The sequence below is a fragment of the Aulonocara sp. 'chitande type north' Nkhata Bay genome, linkage group LG19 (assembly GCF_057382095.1).
Source record: "Aulonocara sp. 'chitande type north' Nkhata Bay isolate Kocher_YH1m ecotype deep benthic linkage group LG19, A_spYH_male_GT1.1, whole genome shotgun sequence".
NCBI classification, from domain to species: Eukaryota; Metazoa; Chordata; class Actinopteri; order Cichliformes; family Cichlidae; genus Aulonocara; species Aulonocara sp. 'chitande type north' Nkhata Bay.
Window position 1 is genome coordinate 27241216 of NC_141362.1, and position 20496 is coordinate 27261711.

General features: G+C 40.9%; 1 protein-coding gene across 3 annotated transcripts; it reads right to left on the reverse strand.

Moving 5' to 3' along the window:
* Positions 1-18: 18 nt before the first annotated feature.
* On the reverse strand, positions 19-20383 carry LOC147307198 (oxidation resistance protein 1A). 3 transcript variants are annotated; one of them, XM_086273821.1, is made up of 16 exons: positions 20230-20383; positions 18814-19036; positions 16893-17089; positions 16546-16625; positions 11285-11428; positions 10633-10803; positions 8074-8205; positions 7802-7986; positions 7352-7719; positions 5746-5905; positions 3920-4103; positions 3586-3702; positions 2497-2649; positions 1439-1534; positions 1162-1235; positions 19-1017 (listed from the first exon to the last, which is right to left on the reverse strand). In XM_086273821.1, the coding sequence occupies exons 2-16, from the start codon at positions 18912-18914 to the stop codon at positions 882-884; spliced, it is 2298 nt and encodes a 765-aa protein (XP_086129947.1). In that variant the 5' UTR covers positions 18915-19036; positions 20230-20383; the 3' UTR covers positions 19-881. The 3 variants fall into 3 exon arrangements, with proteins under 3 accessions (XP_086129947.1, XP_086129946.1, XP_086129948.1); XM_086273820.1 differs by having other exon boundaries at positions 10633-10806; XM_086273822.1 differs by lacking the exons at positions 16546-16625; positions 16893-17089; positions 18814-19036; positions 20230-20383 and adding an exon at positions 16185-16484 and having other exon boundaries at positions 10633-10806.
* Between the last annotated feature and the right edge of the window lie 113 nt (positions 20384-20496).

Genomic DNA, 20496 nt, shown 5'->3' on the forward strand with positions numbered 1-20496 from the left:
TTTCTTTATAACACACACACACACACACACACGTTTAAATTCACATTGTGCTGATTTTTATTAACGCATCTACAGTACTGTAGAGTGTAGTTAGAGTAGATTGGTCTATCAGAGTAAGATACAGCCGAATGACATAATTACATGAATCTGAAGTATTGATTTTTGCACGTTCAGAAACCACAGTGGTGAATAGTGACAAATGAGGCTGTTAAAGTCAGAAGTACAGATGATCTTCTATTCAGAAGGCTTTCTAAAAGCGGAGCTCCAAGTGTTCGGCGTTCATTTTAGCCGTCTGCGTCACCGATGAACGAAAAGCCATTAAAGTGATGATTAGTGGTTAAGGAAGGGAAGTGTTTGCGAGAGTTTGGGCTGTACACATGCAGTTCAGAAAGCATTGAAGTGGGGGCATGCTTTAACTATGAAGGGAGACGTTTACACAATAAATAATGGGATATTGTGATGTTACCGATTCATATTAACAGCAAAGTGCAGTCTGAGATTTATAACTCACTCCATTTGTAACGTAGTCCATCCAAAAATTAGGATTCAAAGAATCCAGTTCAGCTCTACAGTTCACTGTAGCACAACTTAGTTTGTTTGCCAAACCCACAGGAATGAGTCGGCCACTAAGCAGTCCACCCTCAGAGCCCACTCTGACAGTAGGCTGTTACGGATCAGCTTTATTTCAGTTCACTTTGTTAAAATCCACAGCACTTAATCACATGGATTAATCCAGAAGTTTAAGGTTGATTGTTTTCGTTTATGGATGTTACCATGAAATGAAGGAGCTGCTGCATGTTTCCGCTCAGTGATAATTCTGTCTCAATTAAAGCCGATCAGCAGCGACGACGTGAAACAAGCTGAAACGTCGTCCAATCTCCTCAGCTGAATTTCCACACTTCTAGCTCCATGACTCGGAAGTCATCGGTTTCTGAAAGGCAGCAGTTATTAAAAGTGTAGCAGGGACTGCTACGGCCCAGGTATAGGTTCTCATCCACCCACAGACCGAAGTGACCACTGTGGAAAAAGAGGGAGACGGTGGTTAGCGAAAGGAAACCGACCCTTCTTGGCTTGGTTTGAAAATTAGAGCAATATTATTTTTTGTAAGCCACAGAAGTATAAATTATGGAAGAGTGGAAGTCGAGAAAGCTACTTAATTACCTGCCTCCACCAATAGCAAAGCAATCCAAGTCTCCCTTAATAAAAAAGGAATTCTCTCCAGTCCACTTGAAACACTGCAGAGAGACATCAGATAATCATCTCACATTTATAACACACGGAGTGTCTCTGTTTTACCTCCATCAATTCATTTTCCCAGGAAGCATCATTCATCACAACTCAGATCCATTCCTTCAGTCATACCATCCTGTTATTTTGCATTTTAAACGGTTTAGAATATATTTTCTACACTAAAGAAAAAAAAATCTGGATTGGTTACCTTGAAGCGAGGATGCAACATGAAGAGAAACGTTTCTCCTGTACCGTAAAACATCTCACTAGACCTCAAAGGGTGAGAGAGGAAGGCCCCAAATATCTGATTAGAAAAAGTCATAAGAGAAAATTAAAAAACTAAAGACTAAAGATATATATTGTTTATTTGAGATAGAATAGTTCATTTTTACCAATCGATATGTTGGTAAGTCGCTAGTATCGGCCAATATTTGCAGATATATTGGTATTTTCAATTCAATTTTATTTAAACAGTGCCAAATCACAACAACACGGAAGACCGTACAATAATACATACATATATATTCATTTATAGCAGCTGATGAATGATAAATTAAAAGACGAGTAAAGACGAGAAGGGAGAAACACCGTTCAACCATATTATACGCGTTAATGTTTCAGAGTTGGCCATCCTGCAACCTCCGTACTGTAAATGTGTGTTTGGAACACCACAAACACGACAACCAGAATAACCAGCTGATCTGAGAGTTCGGCAGAGCGTGAAAAAGTAATTCAATTCAACAGTCACCTCAAGGCCTTTTATATTGTAAGGTAAAGACAGTACAATAATACAGAGCCAAGCCTGACAATCAAATATCCCCCATTAGCAAGCACTTGGTGACAGCAGGAAGGAAAAACTCCCTTTTAACAGGAAGAAACCTTCGGCAGAACTAGGCTCAGGGAGGGGCAGGGCCATCTGCCATGACTGGTTGGGGGTGAAAGAAGGAAGACAGGACTGTGGAAGAGAGCGAGCGATTAATAATAACTAAAGATTAAATACAGAGAGGTGTATAAACACATAGTGAGTGAAAAGGTGAGTGAAGAAGAAACAGTGCTTCATGGGAAGCTCTCAGCAGTAATCTATGACTTGTGGCAATAAAGCAAGCACAATCATATTATCTTAACAAGTACTTATAAATACTACACATAACAAACATTAGGGAAATCTGCTGATAGTCTACTGATTTATCAGATTTTAAAATCACCAAATATCGGTCATGGAAATCCTAGACTGGTCTGGCTCTAGAGCTGACAGTACATTTTTACCTCATCGAGCGCATCCTTGATGACAATAATAACAGGCGAGTCCGTGCCGCTGAGTTTTCTGTAAAGAGACTTGAGGCTGGCGCCGTGACGCGACGTGCTGTAAGCCAGCTGCCATGTGTAGCCAACAGTCCTGGGAGGAAGCTCCTTACACAGCTGGAAACAGATGAAAGGCGGGAAGTAAAATAAATGAAATGAACATTAGAAAGGGTGACATAGCAATTAAATACTGGAGATACCATCTGTGTGTGTTTTCTAGAAAATGTTAGGAAACTGGCATTTATTCATTTCTGAATAATGAACTACCTGTAATAATAATAACAATAACAGGCATTGAAAAAGTAATGGTATCTCTTCCGTGTCAACCCCACAAGTTTTATTCTGCTCATGTGATTGTAGCGTTTTCAGTGTGAGAATCATCCCAGTCACTCCTTCAGCATCTGCTGACTACAGGTCATTATGCACATGAACAGAAACGTCTTTCTGGGAATTCCTTAACTGCATGATTGAGCTTGCATCAAGACATTTCTTGTCAACCTTTAATTAAGCAGAAACACCACAGAATGAGTGCCACTACTCTAGGACATCTATATAAGAGCAGTGTGTGAGCCAACTCAGCTTTCTTTAAATAGTCTCCTGAAGATACTTGGCCATAAAACACTAAGCAGTAAATCTAACTGTATTATACTGTCGCTTATGAGGTCAAACAGTTCTTTTCTTACATCATTTTAAATAAGATTAGCTATTCCTCTTTCAAAGTAAGAAAACAAAAACCCACTTTACATTTATCTTATAATCTGATGAAACCCTTTAAAACTTGGGAGGCTAAAATGATTTTCAAATGCATATTTAGTTTCATCAATACTTACTTATATTTACTTAAAAAGTCTCAAAAAGGCAAAAAGGACAGTAATTTCTTTTGCATAAAGACAAGCTGTTGTTTATCATAAGCCCGGTTTTAATTTCTTTATGTCTTTACTTAAAGAACCTTTAACTTCTTGTGTCCCCTTGAATTCTGAAGCTAAACCTAGATGCTCTTACATCATCAGATGATTAAAACTCACATATAAACGCTTGTTTGGTCTCACCAACCTCTCTGACGTGTGAAGCCTCCAAAATCTGGCTGTTCTCAACAATATTACTGAGTCCTTCGGGGTCTCTATCAACGACCAAGAGCGGCTTGTCTCTACTCTCCTCCATCAACACCATCTGCAAAAAGACACTTGTACATTTGAAAAAAGCTGTTTTTCTTCTAGAATATTCTAATAAAAACAAGTTTTTCTTCATCAGGAAACAAATGTTTTAACCTGCAGTGCAGGTCACAAACTTACAAACGTTATTCTCCATTATCGGCATAAAAGTCCGACTGACCTCATCTCTCATCATCTGCTATCCTGTGAGACCCAAACAATAATAATCCACTCACTTCCCAATCGTCCCCTGAGTGTCTCTGAAGCAGCTTGTCCTCATCCTCCTCTTCCTCCTCCTCCTCGTCTTCAATGAGTACGAATTCCTCATCATCACGGTCTCCCTCCCCGTCCTCCTTTCCTCCCTCAAGCATACACAAGTCTGGTCGGCAGTGTTTTAAGTAGGCGTACAGCTCGTCGGAGCTACAGCAGGGAGGAGAAGGCACTCGCTCAGAAATGTTGAATCGACAAACAACACGACAGCTGCACCAACACAGTGAGAGCGTGGCACCCGGGTGTGGTTTTCTGCTCAGCTGCAGGCGGAGAGGTGGGGAACGCTGGTTCAGCTCGTTTATGTGGCTTTCAATTATCCTTTTACTGCCGCAGATTTTCTGGTTGCATTGTTTTCCTGAGATTCAGCTTTCTCAGAACGGAGTCAGTGCTTCGGTGAGGATCGCTCAGTTAAAGAGTCACTGTTTGGACTGCATGGATGTTACATTTGAATAGCCGTGTGAGAAGTATTCACAATCATTTACTTGAAAGTAGTGATGCCAGAGCATGTAAGAAAATCAGAAAGAAAAACAGCAGTAGGGTCGAATTTAGTGTTGTTACATTGTTTCTATTATTACTGCATCACTATTACTGATGCTGGCTTACGCACAGCTAATTGGAACTACTTCATACTATAGATGAGAAGGATAAATGTAGCTGTGAAACAAAAACACTAGAATTTATGAAATGTTATAGAGTAGAAATCTAGAGTTGACTAAAACCATTATACAGATTCAGGTACTGGCACCGAGTCTGACCAACATCGTTTTATTATTGGATGCCACAGTGGTCCTTATTATGCACACACAAGCTGACAGACTGACTCTATTTTTCTGAAGACAAAGTAATGTTTATGTGTCCATTGTTCGCTGAGTGGCAAAAGATAAGCGTGCCAAGTAAGCATTTAACGAAGTGACCCTTGTTAGCATGAGTACAGTGCTGGAAAAAAGCACTTTTGTCACACTTACATGTTTCATTTCATCAAACAAATTTAAATATTAGGGGTTCTTCTGACCTCCTAAATAAGCCTCAAATGCACTCTCTGAGTAAATTTGGTATGCTGGCCCCTCCTGGGAAAGTTCACCACTGTTCCAAGATTTCTCAGTCTGTCCATAATGATTCTTGCTGGAGTCCCAATGCCTTGAAAAAGACCCTTTGCAGAGTAATAAATCTCAATGACTTGGCATTTTTAGATTGCCCCATAATATGATGCTTTTGAGGTCTATTAGCCCACTTCAACTTTGCCACACAGGTTCTATTTAAGTGATTTCTTTATTCAACAGGTCTAGTAGCAATGAACAAGTGGAGGGCTTTACTTTTCACACAGGGTGTTCACAGCACTGTAGATGGATGACAACATAGCCAGTTAAAATAGTTGGCATGTCCTCTCTAGCTCAGAAGATTTTATATTATGTTAATAAAAGTTGATCAGTGCTTTATCGGTATCTGGAAATATGACGTTGATACCTGAAATTGATGGACAAGACTGTGGGAGCCGGAGAATTTGCTAAAGCAGAAAGACGAGGACTTGTGTAACAGAATGACGACAGGGTGGAATATTTAAATACTTTAGTTCTCTGGCTGAATGTGCTCCTCTGAGTAACCTGGATTATAGAGCACAGCGGCGTGGGCTCGAGATTTAACCAAGAGCTTTCATTATAAAGTGCAGTTGTAAAGGTTAGGAGTCTTTAAAAAGCTCTCCTGATTTGCATGACAAGAAATGCAGTGATTATTTTAAGTCTGATGGAGTTTTTCTTTAAATCTTTGATACTTTTCTTAGAAGTGCTTTGGTTACCTTTCCTGTGACAGTGCAAGCCAGGTATCCCTTTTAGGTAATGCTTTGGCTGGTCCGAGGTGAAGACCTCCGACACCCTTTTTCTTTCCTGCCGATGGCTGAACCCGCAGCCTCACAAACATCAGACCCCCAGGACTGCTCGCTGATGACCTCTTAGGTGCTGTGAAGGAAACAAAGAGCAAAGATGGACTCACGTCAAAGGAATAACACATCTAACACATCAGCCAGACAGACATACACTCAACAAAAATATAAACGCAACACCTTTGTTACTGCTCCCATTCCCCATGGGATGGACGTAGAGACCTAAAATTCATTCCAGATACACAATATAACCATCCCTCCCAAACAGTGGTCACAAATCAGTCCAAATGTGTGGTAGTGGGCACATCTGCTATATTGAGATAATCCATCCCACCTCACAGGTGTGCCACATCAGGATGCTGATCTGACATCATGAGTAGTGCACAGGTGTACCTCAGACTGCCCACAACAAAAGGCCACCCTGGAATGTGCAGTTTTTTGCGCTATTGGGGGTCTGGGGACCCAGAACCAGTCAGTATCTGGTGTGACCACCATTTGCCTCATGCAGTGCAACACATCGTCGCATGGAGTCTATCAGATTGTCAATTGTGGCCTGTGGAATGTTGGTCCACTCCACTTCAATGGCTGTGCGAGGTTGTTGGATATTCGTGGGAACTGGTACACGCTGTCGTATACGCCGGTCAAGCACATCCCGAACATGCTCAATGGGTGACATGTCCGGTGAGTATGCTGGCCATGCAAGAACTGGGACATTCTCAGCTGCCATCTGCCCTGAACAATGTGAACCATGATTCATCCGTGAAGCGCACACCTCTCCAACGTGCCAGACGCCATCGAATGTGAGCATTTGCCCACACAAGTCTGTTATGGCGACGAGCTGGAGTCAGGTCAAGACCCCGATGAGGACGACGGGCATGCAGTTGAGCGTCCCTGAGACGGTTTCTGACAGTTTGTGCAGAAATTGTTTGGTTGTGCAAACCAATTGTTGCAGCAGCTGTCTGGGTGGCTGGTCTCAGACGATCTTGGAGGTGAACCTGCTGGATGTGGAGGTCCTGGGCTGGTGTGGTTACACGAGGTCTGCGGTTGTGAGGCCGGTTGGATGTGCTGCCATATTCTCTGAAACGCCTGTGGAGACGGCTTATGGTTGAGAAATGAACATTCAACGCACGGGCGACAGATCTGGTTGACATTCCTGCTGTCAGCATGCCAATTGCACGCTCCCTCATTGCTTGTGGCATCTGTGGCATTTTGCTGTGAGACAAAACTGCACATTCCAGGGTGGCCTTTTGTTGTGGGCAGTCTGAGGTACACCTGTGCACTACTCATGATGTCAGATCAGCATCCTGATGTGGCACACCTGTGAGGTGGGATGGATTATCTCAATATAGCAGATGTGCCCACTACCACACATTTGGACTGATTTGTGACCACTGTTTGGGAGGGATGGTTATATTGTGTATCTGGAATGAATTTTAGGTCTCTACGTCCATCCCATGGGGAATGGGAGCAGTAACAAAGGTGTTGCGTTTATATTTTTGTTGAGTGTAATTCACATTCAGACCTGCAGTTTGATTTTTTACAGAGGTCTTCTCCATTTCTTCAGATTGCAGTTGGTCCATGTTCACTTTGCTCGCCACCTCTTGACTTCCACAGCAGAAGGTGGCAGCACTGCTCAGGACAGCCAGGCTGCCGACCGATGCTTCAGTCAGCACCTCCAGAGGGCTGCTATCCAGCTCCTGTTCAACTTCAGCCATGTCCTTGCTCTCTGCCTCCTCATCTTCAGAAACCTCCTTGGTCGGGCTCAGAGCCAGTCTGGATAATTCAGCTGGAGCAGCAGACACCAGAGGTGGGCACGACTCCCCCTTGTGATTCAACTGACCTTGTTTTTTGGCCATTTTCAGCTTCTGGAAAAGTTTTTTCCCTTTTCTCCTGAAAAAAGTGAAAAAAAGTGGTTATACTGGCATTTCATGTAATCCGATATCCACGTGCTTAACTATGCATCCCTGCTGACCTCTGCTGAGAGGTGTTGAAGTGAACATGTGAGATATCAGAGAAGAAGGAGACAGATGCCAGATTGTCAACAGAGTATGACAGAAGGTACTCCTCGCAGCCATGCTCCTTCACCAGAGGATGTGTCTTACACGGATCAAAGAAGATTTTATTAGAAGTCACCAGCAGGATGCCTGAAACACAACCCTGACAAAGAGAGACAGAAAATGCTAACGTTAACTTACAAACGTCCAAAAAAAACCCCAACCTTCTTAACCTGTTCTTCAGACTCACCTTACGATCAGTGATGTAGCGGCAGATCAGTTTGAGATATGGCATGGGCTCTGGTCCCTCCCCCTCACAGCACTCTGGTGGCAGAGCCAATAAGCAGAGCTGCCCATCAGGCATCGGTACTGCCTCCACATCCTGTCGGGATCGCAGGTAACAACAAAATACAGCGTTTAATAGAGAGTAAAAGGACTTTTAGTCAACAAGCTTTTTGGCTTTAGTCAATGTAAATGTTTGACCTGTTTCTGTTTTTAAGGTCTTAAACTGAAGATAACATCAAAAGCATTTTATATCTGTATCAGTGCATCATTTGTCAGATGTTGCTGTTTGTTCACTGCCCACATCACTTTTCCAGCCTGTTCTCAGAGCTGTGATGTTTTTGCTGCTCGTTTCCACAGTAACAGTCATTTGATTCATTTTACAGCCTTCTGGCCTCATGTTTTTCTCACCACGGCTAATAACCGTTATTAGCCCCATAATGAAAGCTTCTTGTTTTTTTCATTACAATCATAATCTTCTTCAGCTTCTTTATTGTTAATCCATCGTTTTTCACGTTGACTTGGCTGTGGATCACCTTGTCATATTCAGCTTTAGTCAGGTCTTAAGCAAAAGCACCAATATCTGAGTTTATAAATACTTTTATTAATAACAGATCTGCAATAAAAATCTGACTCTCAAAAAAAAGCTCAAAAGGTTAGCACGAAAATGCACCCTGGGTATCAAAATGTCACTTGGAAATGTCAAAATATTAAATATGAGTGAATATTTTCATGCATATAAATATAAAAAGGATGGGCATCACATTAATTAATTAATGCCATGAACAAACATATCTAACACATACTTTGGGTGCTGAGGATATTTACAATCTACAATCTAATTTATGAGAGACTCAGTATTTAAAATGTTGACCCTTCTTCTTATTAACTTCTGTAATTCTCTGTGGCACGCAGAATATCAGCTTCTGGGTGAAAACCTGATTGATGGGGATCTATTTAAGCATTATCAGCTCCAACATGCTAGAAAATGAACAGATTTAAACAGAATTGTCCCTGAATTGTTGGAAGAGAATGTTTTTTTTTCCAGTATGGTGCCACGGGGAAAAAAAACCAAACATTTGGGTGTTTTGTTAAAATAAAACTCCGCAGGGAACGTTTCGACTTGGAGTTCAAGGGGTAATGTGATGTTATGACCAGACAATGATTAACCCTGAGATGATCCTGAGGACATTTTGTGCCATTCCATTTCGTTATTTTCATGCTATTTTGGCTGTTCTGAATGAATATAGCTCATATCTGTCATTACTTTACGATATTATTTTCTGTAAATTTAAGAATTGTTGTCTCAGTTTCTTAAAATGGCTGAGCTATGCAAAAAAAAACGCCACATTTTATCCAAAGGACAACTATATTTTTAAAAGACTGAGTCATTTAAAGTGGAAAACAATATTACTATATAATATTTTTACAGCAGTTTTGGGGAAGATGGCGTTTTCTGTCCTTAGAGTAGAGAGAGTCAGGATTTTTAAGGATCCTCTAAGGGTTAAATACAAATTACATCAAGAGAAGCTGTTATGGTTCAAAACAGCCACTTATTTTTTTGTAAGCATTTACTGCATTTCCCTCTGCAGCTACCCTGGCCAAATGTTTACACAATACAACATGTTCTGCTGCACTTATCGGCTGTTTATGAGGAGAAACCGAACCTAATAATTGCAATAAATGCACAATGTAAGAGTAAAAGGCTGATTAAAAACTGTGATCTGGAGCCTTACAGATAAGTAAGGATGCATATCACATGGCCTAAAATGCCTTCAGCAGCTGGCTCCTGGGTTTGACTCCCAGCCAACTGGACCTTTGCTACAAATCATTCCCCGATGCTTTTCCCACTCTTCCCGTCTGTCTCCACTACGCTCTCTGAAAAAGGCAAAATGTCTCAGACTACCACATTTAAGTTCTTACGCTTTCTTAATATGGCACCAATTCCTTACATTAGTCATTTCACGGTCCTTTCTTTACACTGTCACGTAAATACTTTTTATGATAAAAAGAAATCCAACAGTTCCCTTTGAGCAAACACACCTTAATGACTGTTTTCTCTCATTAAACTGCAGGGGACAGTTAAATGCCTCACAAACCAACCAAATTATACGTCATACAGAGTCCCATATTATGGTGCCATGATACTATCCCTGATTCAAACACTGATGCATCAGTTTTAAATAGAAATGTTTATGAAACCACTCTTTTATTATGGCTTTGTAACCTGATAACAGGCAGAACTGGAAACTGAAGTGGATTCAAAAGTCTAGACCCAGACACATGTTACTGAACGATGCTACAAAGTCTTTATTATAATCTTATATACAAAGTAACTATGATCCTCAGCTATGAAAATATCAAATAGCAAAGTATATCTGTATAAACCATAAAGAAGCATAAAAGTGGGCTTTTTTTTACCACTTACTTTCACTTCAGTCACATTTTTTAAAAACAACAAAACTGCAAAATCAGTACTCTCGGGATTGCACCACATGCTATTATTATCAGTTGTATTTCTGCTTACCAGTAGTTTGTCGTATTCTGCTTCTGGTGACGGGGACTGAGGCTGAGCAGCGAGTGGATTCAAAGGGTCTTGATCTACTTCCGCTTCTGGTCTCTCCTTAGTATCGGAATCCAGTTCTGGATGCGACGATCCTTCTCCAGGAGAAGTGTTTTTTCCTTTTGGGACGACCAGCTGCTTAAGAGAAAATGCCATTGTAAGAATAGCTGTGACACTCACGTGGGCACACCGTGTAACACTGGAAGAGAACAGAGCAGTTCCTCATTCTACAGCCCCGCATTTTCCTACTTCTTTGTTTGTAGTGACATCTAGGCTCCATATAGGGCTCTGGATGCGAGGTTGAGCACTTTGTTTTACAGCCACAATATACCAATTTAAAGCATTAATGTGACAACACTTAAAGAAATTATGACTTTGAGCCTGTTCTTTCTCATAAACATAAGTTCTGGTTGGGTAGTGATGCATACATTGGTTTAAGGTGGAGCAAAAAAACAAAACAAAACACTTTCACAGGCAGGCAAGAGGGAGGCACTGCTTTGCATTTCAAATCAGCTGCAGCAGATGTGTCATTCTGATGTGTGTACACGCTTAACAGGCGCACTAAATATGTGAGTCAAATGTCAGCAACTATCGTGTGCTTACAGTTGACACTTACCTCTCTGGCGATGAGGGTAGCAGACGACGAGGACGGTTTAGTTCCTGTAAGGGTGGACTGGTGACCCATGTCGCTCTCCTCCGTTGAGGATGCATTACTGTTAAACTTAGATGAGACGCTGAACACACCATCCCGAGGGAGACCCTGAGTGGGGAGAAACACAAACACAAGAAAGTCTCCGTCAGTAAATTGAAATGTGATTACACAACACAAGGAGAGGTCATATTTTAATAATGAAAGATATAAATGGGCCTGTTTTGGATTTGCCTAGTACACTACCGGGACCAAATAAAATATATAATCGTTCTGCATTTTTTTTATTTGACTGTTTGTGTGCAGCAAAAGCCATTCGGTTCCTTATCAGAGAGTTGGTTTAATATAAATACAGCCTCCTTAAATGCACATGGGGACATCATTTGTTATGGAGCCCTCTGTGCGCTTCCAGTTTAAACAAGTTCAAACATCAGAGAATCGGATTGAATTTCCAATAAACCTGTGGACTCTCTCTCTCTCTCTCTCTCTCACACACACACACACACACACACACACACACACACACACACACACACACACACACACATAGACACAAACACGTAAGATCATCAATTTGAAACAGTGGGAGTAAAGCATAACGACTGTCATCGGCTGACAGATGGATCCATCGACCTAAATTTTATTAGTGGCGCCTGACATATTATATAACCGTGGAAAATCACAGTGCTCTCGTGTGGGCGTGGGCTTTTAGCCGCGTCTTAGGACATGGACATGTACGCATTAGTGCCGGCTAACGCACAATAATTTGGCGAGTTGCAGCAAACATCTCATTAATACACAATACCTTAGTTTGACAACTAAGTGTACACATAAGTGCTGTGAGTGCAGTGCATATTAGATGCAGTGGAGAAAACAGCGAACGCACCCAGATTTCAATGTATATCAATCGGTCTTTATTCTGGAAACTTGGCCCGTGGAGACGAAAAAACTCATAAAAAGACAAGAAACAAAATTAAAAACAAACAAAATACACCCCAAATCGCCCTCCCACAAACAGCCAACTACATCTGTGTCTCATCAACAAAGACGGATAACGTATGTGGTTTCAAACCTCATATCCATTGAGCCCACATTCTCATTCTCAGAGGTGTTGAGCCTCTAAATAAACTTACACATGAGACTTCTAAATAAAGCTTCAATTGTACTGACTCCAGCCGTTACAAACATCTCACTTGCACCGAGCCACCTCGGTTTCTTCAATAATAACCTCAGAGTGTCATTATGAGCTACCTGAAGTTGAAGCGTGCTTTCCTGTAGTTCTCCATGTGCCGTTTACAGAGGTGAACAATATGCTGTAATTAGAGAGATCTTCGCAGTATCTTTACACACATTTCATGCATGTGTAATCTGGCATTGCCTATAAACATAATCATCACCTGCCATTTAATCTGTAATAACATGTCCCAGATCTTTTCCCTTATTATCTGCAATGCTAAACGCCTGTCCTCAACTTCTATTTTCTACAGTTGACAGGCTAACAAACCCTCCTGTGTCAGTGGCAGCTGAACTTCATTCGACCATGGCCTGCAATGACTTTGCCAAATTCTTCACTGAAAAAATCCAAAAAATTAGACAAGCAATTGGTACATCAACAGCAGATCCAGGATATGTACTGTGTCCACCAAAAAACTGTTTAAACACCATGAAACAGTTTCAACCTATTAACAGCAAAGACCTGGAGGACATCTTAGGTAAACTGAACTCCTCCTCCTGCTGTTTAGATGTCCTGCCAACAAGTTTTTTCAAAAAGGTCTCAAAGACTTTAGAGTCAGACCTGTTACAGATCGTCAACTTTTCTTTATTATCAGGTGTGTTTCCAGAATCACTAAAAACTGCTGTAATCAAACCTATACTGAAAAAGGACAATCTTGACAAGACACAAATGAACAACTACAGGCCGATCTCAAATCTCCCATTTTTAAGTAAGATCATTGAAAAAGCAGTTTCTCAACAGCTCAGTTACTTCTTAAAACAGAATAATTGCTACGATGCCTTCCAGTCAGGTTTTAGACAGAACCACAGCACTGAAACCGCTCTGACCAAAGTGTTTAATGACATATGTCTGAATACAGACAGTGGAAAAATGTCAGTCCTAGTTTTACTGGATCTCAGTGCAGCATTTGATACAGATGACCACAACATATTACTCAAACGACTGGAGAACTGGACAGGTCTTTCAGGAACTGTACTAAACTGGTTCAAAACATACGTAGAAAACAGGAAATACTTTGTATCAATAGGTAACTTCACATCTGAGCAGACAAGTATCACATGTGGAGTTCCCCAAGGTTCCATCTTGGGACCCCTTCTGTTTAACATCTACATGCTCCCACTGGCACAGATTATAAACAACAACAAAATAAACTATCACAGCTATGCAGATGACACACAAATATATATCACAATGTCACCAGGAGACCGAGGCCCTGTACAGGCTCTTGGTAAATGCATTGAGGAAATCAATGACTGGTTGTGCCACAATTTTCTCCAGCTAAACAAAAACAAAACTGAAGTAATAGTCTTTGGCGCCAAAGAAAAACGATTACAGGTCACCAGAGAACTTCAATCTATACATCTAAAAACCACAAACCAGGCGAGAAATTTGGGTGTAGTGATGGATGCAGACCTAAACTTAGAAAAACACATTAAGACAATAACAAAGTCAGCTTACTATCACCTCAAGAATATATCAAGGATAAAAGATCTGATGTCTCAACAGGACCTGGAAAAACTAGTCCCTGCATTCATCTTTAGTAGGCTTGATTACTGTAACAGCATCTTTACAGGTCTACCTAAAAAATCAGTCAGACAACTACAGCTCATTCAGAACTCTGCTGCTCGAGTCCTCACTAAGACCAAAAAAGTGGACCACATCAGTCCAGCTCTGAGGTCCTTACACTGGCTGCCTGTCCGTCAGAGGATAGACTTTAAAGTTCTGATGCTGGCCTATAAAGCTCTGAATGGTTTAGGACCAAAATACATCAATGACCTCCTGACCCAGTATGAACCATCCAGATCCCTCAGGTCATCTGGATCCGGTCTTTTATCAGTTCCCAGAGTCAGAACCAGACACGGAGAAGCTGCATTCAGCTTTTATGCTCCTTATATCTGGAACAAACTCCCAGAAAGCCTCAGATCAGCTGAAACACTCAGTTTATTTAAATCCAGGTTGAAGACTCACCTGTTCTCAGCTGCATTTGAATAAAGCACCAAATCCACACTTTAAGCTTAAATTTCAAAACTTACATTTAACTACTGATTTTATCTACTGTTCTGATTTTATCTGTTTTGATTTTATATACTGTTTTGTTTGTTTGTTTGTTTGTTTGTTAATTAGTTAGTTAGTTTATTTGCTTGTTTTAATCAATTTTAAATCATGCTTTTTATTTGTTCTTGTTTCTAATGTCTCTGTAAAGCACTTTGAATCACCTTGTTGTTGAATTGTGCTATACAAATAAACTTGCCTTGCCTTGCCTTGCCTTTGACATACATCAACATAAAGATTTAAAAGAGCTGGAGACTAAATCTCTCCTTGTCCAACTCCATTGTTCGCCGCTAATAAAGCTGAAACGCTGTCTCCTGACTTTACTCGAAGCCGCTGGTTGGCATGAGAATAAGCCACAACCGTCACGATGTATTTGGGTAACCTTTTTGAAAACAGAGAAGTCAGCCTAACACTGGCATATTTATGACGCTTGACAAAAATGATCATAACCTTCATGCTTTATTACCTGGTAGGTCAGGTATAGTATGTGCCCTAATGACCATGAAGTCAGTGCTTCCAGTATTATCCACCTTCTACAGCTCACTAGGAAAACAATTAAATAAGGTGCTATAATGCTTCTGTCATTATGCAACAATGTTATTTGTTCCAGAAATCCCTTCGACTGTATTTTGGAGCGATATCCTGTAGTTACTACAAACTCTCACCTCTTTCCAGAAACCTGTCATATTGTTACATAGTAGCTTCTCCTCCAGCAGATCAGCTTTTTTTTTTTTTTTACAAATATGGACTGCATATTTATACTTAGCATTAGTGAGCTTCTTATCCTCAAACACGGACACCTGTCTGGGTACATCAGCTAAAACCCATTTATGAGCTTCAGCATGATACTCTGCTACATATTTATTCCAATCAGATGTGTAGAATGAAGTACCCATAAATGCAGCTATTTAATAAACTAAGCCTGCTTTTTAGAAAAGCCCAGATTTGGATAAAAGTTTCAAGGCTCCCTGTTAAAGGAATGTCTAATCACATGGACGCTAAGACACCGATCAAACTGTCAAAGGTTTTATTGTGCGAGTGTAAAATATGTGTTGATATGGGATTATAGGTACAGGTAGGTGTGGTGTATGCTGCACTAAATCAGGTGACGAGTACACTACAGCACTTTTTAATCTGTGTTAAAGATACACTTCTATGAAAAGGCCACTCCTAGAGTGACACCTATATGTGGAGAGCTTGTGTGTCCATTGTGAGTTTATGTAAGTTGTTAATAAGTGTTCAGAGGACTGGTCAGATGTTAGAGCTAGCAGGTCTGAATTAGCTCCTTCACTTGGTTTATCACCCCTGATAATACATGTTTAGTCTTTTAGCCGTCTACACATTAAATAGAATACAATTCAACTCTCTCCCAGTGTGATTTCAATTACCAAAAAAAGAAAACTGCACTATATCAAAGCATAACAGCATTTAAAATAAATACAGAGCAAATTTAATTTCAATGAAAAAGGAAAGGATTAAAAGTGGGAGAAGGCAGAGGGAGGACAGACAAACAAATCTTCTCATCTTTTACCTCATTGCTACATGCTTTGTCATTCAATTTTAAAATCCAAGCTGACAAACCTTAGAATGAACGTCTGAGAATGCAATCCTCCTGTATTTGTTGCAGAAGCTCTTAAACAGACTCTCTTTGCCCATGGTGTCTGACAACAGCTGAGCGATTTCTGATTCTCAATCAAAGAATCTGACTCTCAACTCATCGCTGAACCTTGGACAATCTTTATCAAATTCTCTGAAGACCATAAATTATGAAACCAATTACTACCCTCAAGCTGCTAACTCTGGGACACCCAATGATATAAAGTTACATAAATCAGCCAATAAATCCATAAATTCCAAATTTTCTCTTCCATATTCCCACAGCTGCGTGCCTCACCACCCACAAAAGGTCAAATAAAGTTTAAAAGAAAACCATGTGACTCACCCTGCTGCTTGGGCCGTCACCTGACGATCCACCCACTTGCTCGTTTGTCACTACAGTATTGTTCAGATCCCATGAAGTCCCTGTGTGGAAAAAAAACACACATTTCTGCTATGCCATTCTGGTATGATAAAGCACTCTGAGCAGCAGCAGAAGTATGAGGAAGCAGCTTAATATCACAGTTACTACAAGTCTGCTTGAATACTAGTTTAAGTAATGAACATGAACCAGCCAGCAGGCTCTACATGTCTGTTATAAAATGCTAATTCAAGCTGCAGTTCTTCCAGCAGCGCTTTGCTTCTACATGATGCAAACAGCCTGCCTGAGGATATCGAACACTGCAGGAGTACCTGCGAGGTAGTACTGCCGCAGCTTAGGGTTTCTGATGTGCGGGATGTGGTTGAGGGGTCGACACACAATTGTCTGGTGCTGGAGCTGGCTGCTGGTTGTAGCCTCCTGCAACACTCGGCCTGATGGTTGTGTCTCCCAGGGCCGTTTTGCAAACTGTGGAGGCTGAGAGACACCAGCAGGCAGCTTGGATCCCAACCTGAGGCACAGAGAATCAAAAACAGATTTAATGCCTTTATATTAAAGCTCTGCAATGTTTAACAAGGCTCTGTACTAACACGCCAATAATCCAACTAATATTTGGTTAAATGTAACTTGACCAAACATTTTAGTAGCTGCCAAGAAAGTTTTTGCATAACTCTGGGGGGATCTTTGACCACTCTTCTTGGATGAATCAGTAGGATTAACTTAAATTTGTTGGTTTCCTGGCACAGATTCGCTTTTAAGTATACTGCACAAATTTTCAGTAGGACTGCGGTCTGAGCATTGGGAAAGAAATTACGGAAGGTTAATGTTAGCCTACTTTAGCTATTCCAAAACCAGTTTTGATGTTTGGGATCACTGACCTGCCGGTACACCCAGTTGTGTCCAAGTTTTAACTGTCTAACTGTTGATTTGAGGAGAAGGTGAAGAATTTGGAAGTAGTCCTCTTCCTTCATTATTTCATCCACTTTGTACAGTGTACTCGTACCACTGGCATCAAAACACCCCCAGAGCATGATGCTACCACCACCATGCTTACAACTGGTACAGTGTTCTTAGTTTTGAAAGCCTCACCTTTACTCCTCCAAACATGCCTCTTGCCATTGTGGCCACAAAGCTTAATCTTTGTCTTGTCTGACCATAAAACTTTCCTCCACTGTGGACAATGACACTGATATTCCAGCAGTTTCTAGTTCATCGCAGGCTTAATCCTTATTGGTTCCTGTGCAGTTCCTGAACATCCTAACCAAAGTCAATTTAGGCAACAATTTAGTCTTCTTCCAGACTTTGGAAAAAGTGGTGACATATCTGAATAACATCTACTTATGCACAATTGTTTGAAATGATGATCGTGAAATCTGCAGTTGTTTAGAACTCTGCTTTCTAGATCTTCACTGAGTTCCTTGGACTTCCCACTGGTCTGAGCCTGTCAAACAGATCTTTTTTTTATTGCTAACAAAGAGAAACTACCAGGTTTAGTCAATCATGATCACCAAGGAGAAGTTAATAGGTCTTGGCCTTCAAGTTTAATAACACTTTAGAACTTTCAGCACCACTTATTGAAAAGTGGATGTGTATAGTTGAATCTTTATGTTTACTTTTGACCCTGTCTGGATTAGAGAATCCAAGATAACTTCAACCTTGTGACCCAATTCTGGCATTTTAAAGTAATTTAAGAAGTGTTATGTCCAATTATTCCATCCTGGAAAAAAGAACCGTTCTAGATATAGTTAAAAGTCAAAAATTACCATGACATTAATGCCCATAATGGGTGGATGTAAACTTCTAACCACAAATGTATGTAACCATTGGCCGAGAATGAATATTAACACTCAAATATAAATTATATTTTAAGGTGGACTTTCCCTTTAACAGCAGGGATTCAAAGATTGTGTTGTTTAGAGTATCTGAAGTGTGAATAACAGACTACAGCAGCGTTCACAGCCAGAGCCCAGTTATTTATAGGGGAGTAGGAGTTGTCTTTGCAATGGCTAGAGAAGAGACTGAAAGAGTTCTTGGCAAGATGCTATGGCTCTCACCCACATGATGTGACTGAGCGTGGAGTTGTTGGAAATTTGCATTTTGGGATTCTGTTTAGTAGTCAGGCATCACACACAAGGACTAAATTGTAGCTTACTCAAGCTAATATCAGTCAAACATATCACAGACATGCTTTCTTCTTTGCTTTCTTTCCAGTAATCCAAGTATTAGAGGCCTGACCTGGTCTTCACATTGCCGAAGTAGCTAGTCCTCGCCTTGTCTCTCTGGGGCTCACAGTCCATGGCTCCTAAAGTCCCAGCCCTCCTCACAGACTGAGCCATTTTCTGTTTTTCTTTAGTCTGTTGCTGGCAGCAGTGGCAGATGCAGAGGGACGAGTGGCTCAGCTGGCATCCTTCCTCCTCCTTTTATTCCCCATGCCTACCTCCTGCCCCAGTTATGGCACCTACACAAGACAGCAATAAAGTCAGAAAATGTGGAGGGATTTTACAAGCATCCACCTAATTATGAAAGAGAGATGAGTGAATCAAAAGCCTACACTTTACCCTAGAAAGAAGTGAGATACACATTAACAGGGTTAATCCAAGCAGGAGAAATGTTTTGCACACTCTTAAATAGGTTGCAGCCTGACCAAAATGATAAGACCTGGGAAGAAAAGAGCCATTTAAATCTTCAAATCAAACAAGCAGAGCACAAACTTATATGATGCCTCATCAACGGCCAGTCACATGCTACTATAGCCCTGTTATAGGTCAACTATCACAATAGAAAGAACGCAACAAGATAAGCATTGAATCTAAAAAAGGTTTACTTTTTACGCAGTCGGAACAGTGGGATATTGCAGGAAAACAATATTACAACATATTGCAACACTGAACTGTATTAATGTTTTCCTTCACCACCGTCTTTTTGCTCAGAGAGATCTATAAAGTAAGGTTACACACACTATCTGACTTATTAACCCTCTATCCTCTCCCAGTGGCATACTATGAGATAATAAAGGGTGAGAATACTCAAGGGAATTAAGACAGATTTCCAGTTCAATAAAAATATCCATCAAAATACGTGCTTACAGTCAATGGGAACTATAGTGATCAAAGATTGCTGACCAGCTTACCGTTTTGTTTTGCATTTCTGTAACTATGTAAAACAGGATATTGTTATGCAGGAATGTCCTTATAGATGGATCAGATAATGTATGTGCTGGCTTTTTAGCTGGGGAAGGCGCTACTTAGGCACTACTTAAAACTATGTTCACGTCGTAATATATGCACCATTGTAGCTACAGCCTAATTCCTGCATTTCATGTGGCATCCCAAAGCTCACATCCCTGAGCGATTAGTTATTTGTTATATCTGAATTAGCGGCAACAGCAGTGTTAGCTAGCTTAGCTTTGTACTGCATACTTTAGGAACATTACACGATCATAGGTTAAAAAAACGATAATAACATGCTTCATGTAAATGTATAAGGTGTCATTATCAGCGTGGAGGAAGTAAGCATTTGAGACGACATCACAGAATCATCAAGACAACAGCTATGGCAAAAATATATATATTTATATACATTAGCGGCAGATTTGGGGGAGATGGGGGATTTATAGGAGCAGCAGGTTAACCGAGTGTTGTCTTCACTGACCTGTGTCTAGCCCAGGGATGGAGACGGGTGGCGGTCATATGAGCGCGTCTTCATATTGCAGTGTTATGATATCACTGCAGACAACAGTAACAAGTTCCGCCCTGTTCCCGGCGTCGCGCCGATTCACAGCTACCTGTCAAGATTGTTCCTCCACCATCGGCAGGCAACGGCGAAGGCGGAAGTATGTAGCAGGGAAACATCTTGTCTTTTCACCGCATCTTTTCTCATTGCTTCTGAGACAGGATGCAGCCGACGTTTTGGGACACA

Excerpts from the sequence above, each read along its gene's own strand:
- LOC147307198 (XM_086273820.1), bottom strand. The coding sequence starts at position 18,914 with ATGGCTCAGTCTGTGAGGAGGGCTGGGACTTTAGGAGCCATGGACTGT. Across the intron at positions 17,090-18,813 it reads TTCGGCAATGTGAAGACCAG|GTTGGGATCCAAGCTGCCTG; the intron begins GTCAGGCCTCTA and ends TCTGTGCCTCAG. Across the intron at positions 5,906-7,351 it reads TGTAAAAAATCAAACTGCAG|CACCTAAGAGGTCATCAGCG; the intron begins GTCTGAATGTGA and ends TTTCCTTCACAG.